Source organism: Atractosteus spatula, chromosome 3, assembly GCF_055471065.1.
Source record: "Atractosteus spatula isolate fAtrSpa1 chromosome 3, fAtrSpa1.hap1, whole genome shotgun sequence".
Taxonomy (NCBI): Eukaryota; Metazoa; Chordata; class Actinopteri; order Semionotiformes; family Lepisosteidae; genus Atractosteus; species Atractosteus spatula.
The window spans coordinates 58,808,607-58,819,997 of record NC_142708.1 but is presented as its reverse complement, the minus strand read 5'-3'; the positions used below and the strand labels follow the sequence as shown (position 1 = coordinate 58,819,997).

At 40.0% G+C, this 11,391-nt stretch overlaps 1 protein-coding gene across 1 annotated transcript; it reads left to right on the top strand.

Annotated features, from left to right (window-relative positions):
• The first annotated feature begins 316 nt into the window (after positions 1 to 316).
• ppp1r3b (protein phosphatase 1, regulatory subunit 3B) lies at positions 317 to 7,370 on the top strand. Its single transcript, XM_088912308.1, has 2 exons — positions 317 to 536; positions 3,518 to 7,370. Exons 1-2 carry the CDS (start codon positions 514 to 516, stop codon positions 4,407 to 4,409), a joined length of 915 nt encoding a protein of 304 aa, XP_088768434.1. The 5' UTR covers positions 317 to 513; the 3' UTR covers positions 4,410 to 7,370.
• The last annotated feature ends 4,021 nt before the right edge of the window (positions 7,371 to 11,391 follow it).

The following is an 11,391-nucleotide window of genomic DNA, read 5'->3' as shown; positions in this document are numbered from 1 at the left end:
TCAGGAGCTGGTTTGTTCTGTCCTGTGCATTGTCCAATGTTTCTTTTCAAAATGGGAAAGAAAAACTAAACTTCTTAAAAAAAAAAATCCACCCCCACCATGCCCCTTGACTTGTCCACGAGGGAGACTTGGATCTGGGGTAAAAATACTACTGCGGGCCAGGCGGTCTTATCACGTGATCATGCCTGGATCACTCGCTTCCAGGCCGTCTTCCTATTGGTCAAATGCCGAATTAGGCACCTAATGATTGGCTCTGGCCAGAGTTTCACGTGAAAGCAGTTTCTGGTAGAAAGCCGGTTGATGCCGAAGTAGTTGCAGTACAACAATGGTAATGGCACATGCAGAGGGAAAGAGTTTGGGCACTGTGGCTGCAGTGGCACATGTATCATCTTTTGGAAAATGAAGCCTTTGGAAAAAAACGAGCAAGTAACGACGTAAAAGGGGCCGACAATGAAGTTTAGCTTGAAGAGACATGAGCAATTGTAATCAGGTCACCTCGAGTTACTGTGCCAGATGTTTCAAATGAACTGTACCAGGTAAGTTTGGCAGCAGTCTTCATTACATGGTATGGTTTCATTCATTTGAGGGACTTTTAGCAAGTACCTTAAATGTCACTGTCGATTGCGTGTACATCCAGGCACGTTTTCAGTCAATTCTCAAGATGAAACTCCCAGAACATTTTCTATCATCTTGACTAAACGTGTTGCTAAATTATTGTATATTTTGCATTTAAAAGTACTTAAGAGAAATTACACCATGCAGGCCCTCCGAGCTGTAAGTACACACTAAATTGCACTGCAAATTTGTATCCGGCGCTGAAAGTTACAAAAAACAGGCTGTGGTATTTCCCATCATCCTTATGCAGATAGAGTTGGTCTCGTATAGGCGAGCTATATGCACTCTTTAGTATCCTGTATTGTTGCCCATTACAATTTGTTATGCCTTTTGTGATTTAAATTCAGTGTAGTTACTTTACACGCTACTGAAGTGGTGCTTGTCGATATTAATTTGTATGTGAATCGCAAGTTCCTTTTCGTTGACGGAAGGAGAGACTCTTGCCTGCGAAGATGGTTTTAACTTAAAAAACCAGGAAGAGGTGTTGACCAGGGATTGCAAGTTTGCGCAGTTCTAATCGTTTAATCGTGCACCCAGGTTACACTGAAATGAACTCCTCCAGGTATCAGTATTGTTTTTTTACCTATTTATTTTATTGAAGATGGCATTAGTGAGAGGCAAGATGAGGGGGGTCGCCCGTGCTTTGCATTTTACTAAAGTTTTCGGAGCTATGCCGGACTTCCTCACGAAGTTTGCTAAAACTGAACACGGCTGTTCCGTGCAGTGAAGGAAACAAAACCTCAATTTTTTTCAAAAACCTGTGTAAAGATTTTTTTGGAAAGGAATTATTCATTCGTTTTCTTCGCAAGCTGGAGGACAATTTCAATTTGGGGGGGATTTATAACAGATTACATCCTGGCTGATGTAGACTTCATTTTGCACCCGGAACTGTACTTTGATTTTTATTTTAATTTAAAAAAAAGGATCGAACGGCGAGCATCTTTGCATTGAGCTTTAAAATGTGAAAAGTTTTGTTAACTTCCGGAATCAAACTGTAACCGATCGTTTGAAACCTGCTGTCTGCTGGCGGCCGTATCGCGGGAGCTATTTTTACCGTCAAAGCAAATTGGGCTGGCAAATATTAACTGTCTGCCTTAGTGACCTTATACTTAAATCCTATGTACGCCGCTGCACCGATGATGCAAGTTATGTTGAAAGCTGGTGTAAGTGGCAGATCATTATCCTCCAGGATAGTGGTCTGATCAGTAAGTGTTGTAACTGTCGGATGGATGAAGACACAAGACGTTTACCTAGACCTGTTTGCGCAGAAGGTTTCTCTAAGCCTTAAGTGCCCCCCCTTTTGTCAATTAGGAAGTTGTTTAAAAATAAAAGGATATTTTCACAATAACTTTGAAAACCTAAAATGCAACTCTTAAGAGATGCTCGTCACTCCCTCCCACTTTCATCATTGCCATTTCATGGGGGGTATCCAGAGCGCCAAACCACTTTGCCACTCATTTTTCTTAAACTTAGTTGAAATATGGAAATTGGTACTTAAGTGGTAGTGCTAAAAAATTAAGGCTTTATATTTTTCTGTTCACATGATATTTAATAACATGTCTTCTTCAAGAAGACCTACAGGGCGGTGTGAAACGTAGTTTGATATGTTTTATCTCTAATCAGTCTTGTTTTTGGAATGCTTTCGTTTTAACATTGGTGGACCTCGCAGTGACTGTTCAGTTAACCCTGTATTGTGATAATTTACTGGGTTAACTCTTAATGCTGGCCACAATTAGAATATGGCCGCATTTGTCACACTTTAGAACTAGCTAGCCAGTAGCTCATACAGATGTTCCACTATTGTCAGTAGAGCATCTTCATTGATGTGTAGGTTAGGTAAAGGAAGTTGGAAAGCCCAGCTATTGAGATTTACCTGTTAGTTATGGGTTAAGAAGGTGGGATGGGAGGGAGTCATGTGGTTGCATACAGAGCAATTTTACAAATGGTTAGTGGAAAAAGATATTAACCTGCAGCTATAAACATGGAGTAAGCATGGTTACCATTGTAAGAATGTCAATGTGCTGTTGCTAGGGACCGACTTATCTCCCCCGTTAGACACATAGTTGCCTTCTGCAGTCTGTAGTGCAGAGCGTAGCAGGGTATGGGCTAATCTCCACGTGTTTAATGTGATTTACATGAAGAGCTAGTAATGTTGAAACACTCAACCAGCAGCTCTGGACCTGCAGTGGGGTTTTTTTTTTACTCTTGTATTTTATATTGGCTGTCTGGGAAGCCCTTTTAAAAAAAACTGAATGCAAAAGTTGCTAGGAAACCTAATGTTCCAGGAGAAGGTGTACCTTTGATTTATTTTAGTCGAGAAGAATATGAGTCCCTGTCCTTGAAGAATTTGAAATGTTCATCTTTCTTTATTTCATCTGATAGATTTTTTCTCATCGGTCTTGCTTTTAATTTAAGTGTCACATTGCTGTTTCTTGTTCAGTCCCTACATTTTTCTAATAATCCTACTAGGTGTCTTGCAGCATTATGATGTTTTTCAAACTGCAATAGTGTATCGCTTATTCTGTGTACTCCTTACCATATGCTGTACAATACTTGTGTTTGTTCCTGGAATAAAATTGCATTTCAAAGTCATTGGCTACCTTCACATAAAGGGGATAGTTGAATAAATGTGGAGAGCCTGAGAAAATGTTTTCTTCCTCAGTTAGTTGAGCTGATGTTGGCTCTCATGTCACTTGATATTTCAATGTATTTTGTTTCACTAGAACCTCATGTTCTAAGTGACCACTTAATTATTTATGAGGCTCTACTGTATGGCTTATTGTGGTTGTGGAAAGTTGGCATGATCTCCAAAGGTCATTTAAGGGATAGGTATAAATGCTTTTTATTCATCTTCTTATTTACGTCTTATGATGTGATTTTTTTTCTCCCCCTCTTCCCCTAGTGTCTTAGGCTTTTTCCCTCACAAGTCTGCCATACCTCTAGAGTTGGCCATGCCTCTGTATCTGACGAGAGATGACTTCCGTTACAAGAGGATCCCCAAGCTGGGCAAACCCCTGCGGTCTTGCATTCACCAGACCTCCATCTTGAAGGTGAAGCCGCAAGACGTCAGCAACCACTCGGAGGAAAAGTCCAAAGCCAAGAAACAAGTGTCCTTCGCTGACCACAAGGGGTTTGCTCTCACCATGGTCAAGATCTTCTCCGAGTTTGACGACCACATTGATATTCCTCTGAATATCCAGGAGCTCATTGATACGGTGGTGAACATGTCCATGGAAGAGGATCACCTTATCCTGGACTTCGCCCAGCCCTCCTCAGACTACCTGGCCTTCCGTCAGCGTCTGGAAGTGGACTGCGTGTGCCTCGAGAACTGCATGCTGAAGGAGAAATCCTTGGTTGGCACAGTGAAGGTAAAAAACCTGTCCTTCGAGAAGTCCGTGAAGATGCGCGTCACTTTCGACACTTGGAAGAGCTTCAGGGACGTGGAGTGCCAGTACGTCAAAGACACCTACACCGGATCCGACAAGGACACTTTCTCCTTTGAGATCAACCTCCCCAGCAAAATCCCCCCTCACGAACGCATTGAATTTGCTGTTTTCTATGAATGCTGCGGGGAGACCTTTTGGGACAGCAATCAAGGTCAAAACTACAAGGTTGTCCGATCAGTCCTGAAAAGCTCCTCCCAGAACGGTGACAAAGGTGGTTTCCAGTCAAGTAGCTCCATAGAGGACTTGGGGATTCACTGTGACCTATATGGCAGCCCCAGATGTGCACATGGAATCTTCCCTGAATGGCCCAGCTATGCAGGCTATGAAAAAATTGGACCCTACTACTAGCTGTCACGCAGAGCTCTCCAGGATTCAGTTTGTAGTAGAGTGCATCCTTTTTTCTGGTATGTTCAGGGAAATGCAAAAAGAAACTGGGATAGCCATCTAGTCACCTGCTTGAAAGGGTCAAAGAGATCTGTGGATGAGCTTGAAAGAGCTGAGCAGGTTTAAATGCAGCTAGACAGTAATGCCTTTACTTGAAGGTTGTCTGCTGAGACTCATGTTGAAAAAGACATTGGTTCTTAAGACTGTTGCGCGTACACTGAAGTGTGACAGCCTTGGAAGCATATCTCTAGAGAGAGGCCTTACTTGCTTTTGTCAGGCTTATTGTGAAAAGAGAAGCTTTGGACATTTTCTATTTTTCTATTGTAGTGCTATGCTGTGTGCGTCTTCTTAATGTATTACGGGGACATTTTGAAGCCAATATTTAATGTCAGTGGATGTAAGACTAGACACTAGTGGATACTCAGGATTATAGAAAATGGCTTCAGACATGTTGCTGCTATTGTTGGCAAGAATGAGCTGTCTGCAATCATAGAGGAGGGCTACGCTGAATTTAATGGAAACAGTCTTTATAGTCTGTTAGACTCCCAGACATGTTTGCTGTAGTGGGTAGAATTCTTCTTGGCAAGCTTGGTGGGCCTGGAATTAGCATTCACCACAGGAAGGCATTGGAGTAGTTCTGCCATTTGAAATTTCTTCCACATGTTGACAGCTTGTACAGTTGCTCCATTACCCTGTTGTTGAAAATGTAATTTCTGATCAGCCTTCATGATTTGTCAGAAAGGGAAAAAATCATGTCTCTACATCAGATCCTGCTTCCCTATTTGAAGAGATTTTTTTGGGGGGGTTGGCAGAAGTGATATGACGTGGCAGTATTGTTGGTATATTAGTGAAGATCAGAAGCTTGTTTATCTGTGGGAACAAATGGTGGGATAGATATTCTTAAAGCAGATCTACACAGTGCAGTTGTACAAGATCGACCATCCACTGCATTTCAGCAGTAATCCTTTCGTGGAGTAATTGTGGACAGAAAGCAAACAGCTTAAGCTTTCTTATCCTGATGTTAAAGTTTAGTCACGTTTATGTGGCCTGGACAAAGGGACCAGCCGCAATCGTTGGAGCTTTGTGGAACTCAGATCAGTTTATTTCATGACTGCTATTGCACTCATTTGTCTGTTGTTTCTCTGTTATACCACCTGTTTTACCTTCCTGTAGCCTAGTCTTGTGAGGCCAATAGTTACTACATGATCCCTTGACTAGGGATTTCAGTGGGTATGTTATTGATAAATCATGAAATGTAGTTTAAGTCAAAGCATTTTTAACTTCCCTTTTCTCATTTCTTTGCTAAGGTGGGAGGTCAAGAAACTCTGCACCACAAAATTTCAGTTTCATATCAATCCCTAATTTGAAAGCTATTTTCTCCCTGTGCTGCATCATAGATTTTTAAGGACGAAAATAATGGCCATTGAAAATGAGCTGCATCTATTTTCTCCCTTCGAGTTCATGACTTCTTTGCAGGTTTCAAAGGGATTTTATGAACAGAATATTTATGTATATAACAGTTACAGGCTGTTATTGGTGTCTGATAGAAATGATTTCATTTTGTTTTGGCATAATTTGCCTCTCAGTGTGCAATTTTTGTGTTAGTGAGATTGAAACATGGAAAGTGTAAATGTGATCTCATGATGAGTTACAAACTCTTATCTGAGACATCTGTACATTAAAATTACTGTGGCTGATGCAATTTTACCCTTCATAGTTGTACTATATATCATAACAGAATGAGCAGGGATCAGAGTATAGGTTTTGTACATTTGTAATCTAGATTGTTTCAGAGTCCTTTGTCACATTTAAAATGTTGAAATATATGCATTGTTTTAAATTGCAGGAAATGTCTACTAAAGGAAAGCAGTTGAAGACTAGCTAATGATTTACCCTTCTGCAGAGAAAAAAAATGTAATTTTAAAGGAGAAATGGCTTGAAGATGTGAATTTTTAGCATTGTTAATGTGAAGGGAACCTTTCAAGGGGTAATGACACTGTAGATTTTTGTGTTTTGTATGTTTTATTGTCATTGTTTGCTGATTTGAATGTCATCAAGTGACCTTTGGTGTAGTTTTATGCAAAAGAAATATGTAATGGGAGAAATATTTTATCATGCTGACTGCCATGTTTTTTGTCTCATTGTTGTGGGGGATAGTATAGAGTATGAGAACTGTCTGTGCTTCCTCCTAAACTGTTGTTGAACTGTATTGTATGTCTCAAAGCATTAATGTTTAAAAAAATCTGAGATGTGACTCCTTGACAGGAGAGCTGTCAGGTGCTTGTTCTTTTTTTGGCAGTCAGTGTTGAAACCAATGAAAATGCTGGAATTCTCCCTGCACTTTAAACTATCAATAACACTATTGTACACAAACAGAGAGCTGATGAGGCCTGTTGACCACTAACAACTGTGAAGGAGAGGTCGTTTTAAGCAGGTCGAGTCATCCTTTGTTTCTGTGGTGTGAAACGTTCAGACAGCCGAGAAGCGAGCATAATGTTGATCTTTGCAATGTGGTTGGTATTGGAGGGTTTTGTTATGTACAAAAGGGCCTGAAGTGTACACTGTAAAAAAAAAAAAAAAATAACACCACATACTAAGACTAGTTGCAAACTCACCAACTTGTTCAGTGATTGAGGGGGTGTGGGGGTGTCGGATGAACACAGTCAAAACTGTGAAATGAATTTAATGTTCTTTAGTAGAAATTTCCCTCAATTCAGAATGTCATCATCTGCATCCTTGCAGTTGTGTGTTCAAGCAAAATATGTGCTTTTTTGTGCTTTAAAGTGCCTTGTATCATAAGCTATGATCAAAAGGACCGTAGGGATATTTTTTGTATGGGGTGGGAAAATGCACTTTAATTGCAGCGATGTCGGAGTTCATTTGTGCTTTCAAAAAAAAAGTGTTTTATCATGTAAAAAAAGAAAATATTTAATAAAGGTTTTGTTAATAATTTTTCTCTGATGTTGGTACGCTTGAGAAGCTTGAGCTATGTTGTGTGTTCTATTTCTCTAAAAGGCATTTGTTGATGTGATGGGTTAAAGCAGGCTTGTGGAGAATTGTCTGAGGCAAGCCCTGACCCTTTGCAGCAGAGCTCCTCACCTCTGGGCATCAAAGGGCACAACTCATCAGGTTTTATCCATCTCAAAAAGCTGCGTATTGCTTAACACCTGTGGGAAAGCGTCAACGTTATCCGCACGACCAGGTAATGCATCCAGTGGACAAAGGTCGGGCTCATGGAATGAACGAGAAGATAACTAAGCTGAGGACACTATAAAAAAACTGCTGAGGATGGCAGCTATTTTAATGAGTTATGGTAAATGCTTGCAGGGGTGGAACTCTGTAATCAGTCCAGTCTGGATTGTCTCTGACTTAGATGCGTGGTGTAGGTCATCAAAAGAAACGGGGGTGAGAGTAGGTGATGGTTTCCCTTATTTTAATTTTTTCCTCTCACATTTCTCATAGGCCAGTGCAACTCCTCCACTATCAAATTCCATTTACACAGATCAGTTGTACAGTTTGTGCTAGATTGCATGCAGGGCTGGCTGGTGCTTCATAAATACTTGGAAGGGAACCTTCAGAACTTCAGAGGCAAAGTTTGTGGAACAATTCGCAAAATAACATGCTGTAGCTGAATATTGTAAGTCAAAGTGGTGTGGTCCATTGATTCTCACCAGACAAACTGCCTGAATTGATGGCTGTAAGAAAATGAACAGATTGTAAGTATTTTTGTACTGCAGAAACGTTTTCAATCCTGAATTTACAAACACCTTTTCCTACTTTGTTTTTAAATCTGGTGGGTGGGGGGGTCTCAATGTAGTATAGCTTTGTTTTTTAAGTGGATCTTATTGGGGGTGGGGGTAGAGTATTCAACATAGCCTTTGTTACTAGTAGAATTCCAACACGCCTTGGTCACTTATAATGAGCTGTACATTACCCTGCAGCTGAATTAGCACAAATTAGGGGGGTGGAACACCTCTGTCTTCGAGCACTGCAAGCAAACAAGCACCTGCCGTTGTCCGGGTGTCACTACTGTTGTACGGTAAGCCAGGGATATGCTGACTGAGTCCACTGCCCCAACACTTAAAAGCGTTTGGCCAATTGAATGTTGCTGTTTACAGAGCTGACCCAGCCAAAGCTTGAGCTACCACTGTTCAGGGCACACACTATCCTTTAAACAAGGGCATTTGTCTTTTGTGCTGTTTAGGAGGCCTTTTGTTTTTAATTATCTTAACTTTAAGTGTGTGCTATAATTGTTTCATTATACTGCTATAAATGGGTTTAGTTTTTGTCAGATGTCAGATATGCTACATTACTGATGGAATGGTAGGGCAGATGAAGTGATCTGATTCTGCACATTTTTTATCATCTTGCCTAAAATTAATTTAACATTGCATGCCTAAATCTTTTATGAGTCGTACTTGCCATCGAGCTGTAATTGTATTTTTCCACCTTTCACGTGGTGATGCGGTGTTGGAGTTCCAGTAAGGAGGATGCCTTCAACCTGGTGTGATAGGCTGGTGACGGAGAATCCTTTTTTTGCTAGAGATTAGTTTTGATTTTTTTTTTATATATATATATAAATTGTCTAGCTGACTCAGCTGCTGAAGATTACTTAAATACTGAAGGATTAGTCTTTTAACGGAATAAAAGGACTGGGGGGGGGGGCTTTGCCTGCCAGGAATATAAATATTGGAAGTGTGAATGCTAAACTGGGCTGTGTGATATGCCAGATCTGTGATGTTGAAGAAATGCCAATCACAGTCTGTGTTGGCTGCAGCATTTAAATCCTCAACTGCATCAAAACCACCAAGAGAGAAAACCGCAGATCCAGTTTACGAATACGTAGTACTGAAAGATACCTTTTTGAAATTGGCTCATCGGATGTATGTGCTATTGATTACACAGATGGTGCATTATGAATTATAATCAAATATTGCTGGCTACATGAAACAGATCAAACTTTGTGTATTTCATAGGATGAACAGGCACTGAAGTTAAGTCCTTGGGTCTGCCTCTTATTTGACCAAATAAGGAAAGTTTAGTTTGTCTGCTCAGCTGTATTGAGTGAGAGCCTGAATTCAATTAGATTCAATTAAAATGTGTCCTTAAACAGAGTAGAATTGATAGTAATGGGTCCCATTAGCTCATTTCATCTGTATGTTCAATTGGCAATTCCCTGCAGACAATGAATTGATTGCTATTTAGTAACCTTTTAACTGTGCACCGTCTCTTTTGCTGCCTAGCAATCCTTCACTAGCCATTTACTTTCTGCAAATTAACATCCGTATAGCTAGTTTTTGGCATGTAGCCTCACTTCCTAAAAGTTATCACAAGCTTCCTCCTGTCATTTAGTGATTGAACAACTGTCTTCCATTTTCATTAATTGGATTGCTGCCTCACAAATGCTTTCTCCACTAAAATAGCTTATTTAAATATTTAGACGTGCAATTGGTGGTCGGGATGTTAACTCATTACATGTGGAAAGTGTTTTTTTATGGAGAGAAGCCAGATGCTAGCGACTGTTTGGTATTTGTTTGTGTCTTGTGGGCTCAGTTTAAAATAAATATTTTAGAAATACATAGTAAGTGTACTTTAGCAGTTATGTCTGTGAGCAAGCATCTGCTGTCTAAATGGCACATTTAAGACCGTTTTCTCTGCTTAAGTTGTTTAAAAAAAGCCTGCAATCCAGTCTTGTGAAGGCACATGGGTGAGGATAACCCCTCTTCAGGAGACTGGGAAAAGGATCAGAGTCCGGGCTACAGAGGTGAAGTGCTCATCAGGCTTCTATTTCAGCTGGAGTTAAGGCAGCATGAGAGGAAGAAAAGGTTTTTCTCTCTCTTTTTCTTTCTCTGCCTGTTTCACTGGTACAGCTCTCTTTATAGCCAGATAACAGAACTTACAATTCTCATTCTCACACAACCCCCTCTTCCAGTAGCTGGATGACTTTCCTTTCTGTTATCAACAACATAATTTGTAGCCAATTGCTGTCCATGCATTATGTCAGAATCTCAAGGACATACAGTATTGTTAATACAATTTTGAGATTATAACGGAGTTATTTTTTGTTGCATGAAGGGTTTGAACAACTTATCTTCCTCTTATCTTTCTACTGAAACATAATATAGTATGTAGCTCCAGACATTAAATTACAAGTTTGAAAAACAAAATAGAAGTTCTTTGGATTTTAGTAAAAACGGATTAGCTCCTGTAAATGCAGAAAGGCAGCATTGCAATTTTGTAAAATGCATTCACAATGAATTGTAGTTTTCGCTGGTTTCCCAGTAGATGGCACTCTACCCTCTGAATCTTTATTTCTGAACTAATGCTCTGATATAGTGACTGCTGTGAAATCTTCCTTCAGATAATACATTCCTGAACACTTGATCTGCTGTGGTCCTATGATGCTTTTAAAAAATGTGGGGTTGTTAACCCGTTGTCTTTCTTAATTTTCACTCCCAGTTGACCTTACTTTCCTAAATTTTATTTATTTATTGTATTGTTGCATTATTGTATCATTTCGTTTCACTGTTGCTGTGTTGTCTGTGTTAAGCTGCTGTTGCACTGCAATTTCCCTCACGGGATCAATAAAGTATCTATCTATCTAAAAGCCAGCATTACTTTTGAATGAGACATCTACTTTTTGTTTAGAGAACCAAATTATTGGTGATGATTCCTGACAGGCTTAACCAGAACAAAGGTGCTTGTTATAAGCATTATAAGCAGAAACCTACTTAGTTTCCAGATTTTCTCAGTTCCTGCCTGTTGTTGAGGCAAATTTCAATTAGCTTCTAATTAAGCCCGGGCCTGGTAATGGTTGTTTCAAATTGTGGATTACATTATTGTTCACTTAATTGCTTCAATTAAGGCATCAAGGTAGAGAGAAAATGAAAAGCAATAACAGATGCTGCTTTACTGCACCCAGCAACACAAGAAACTGGTAAGAAAG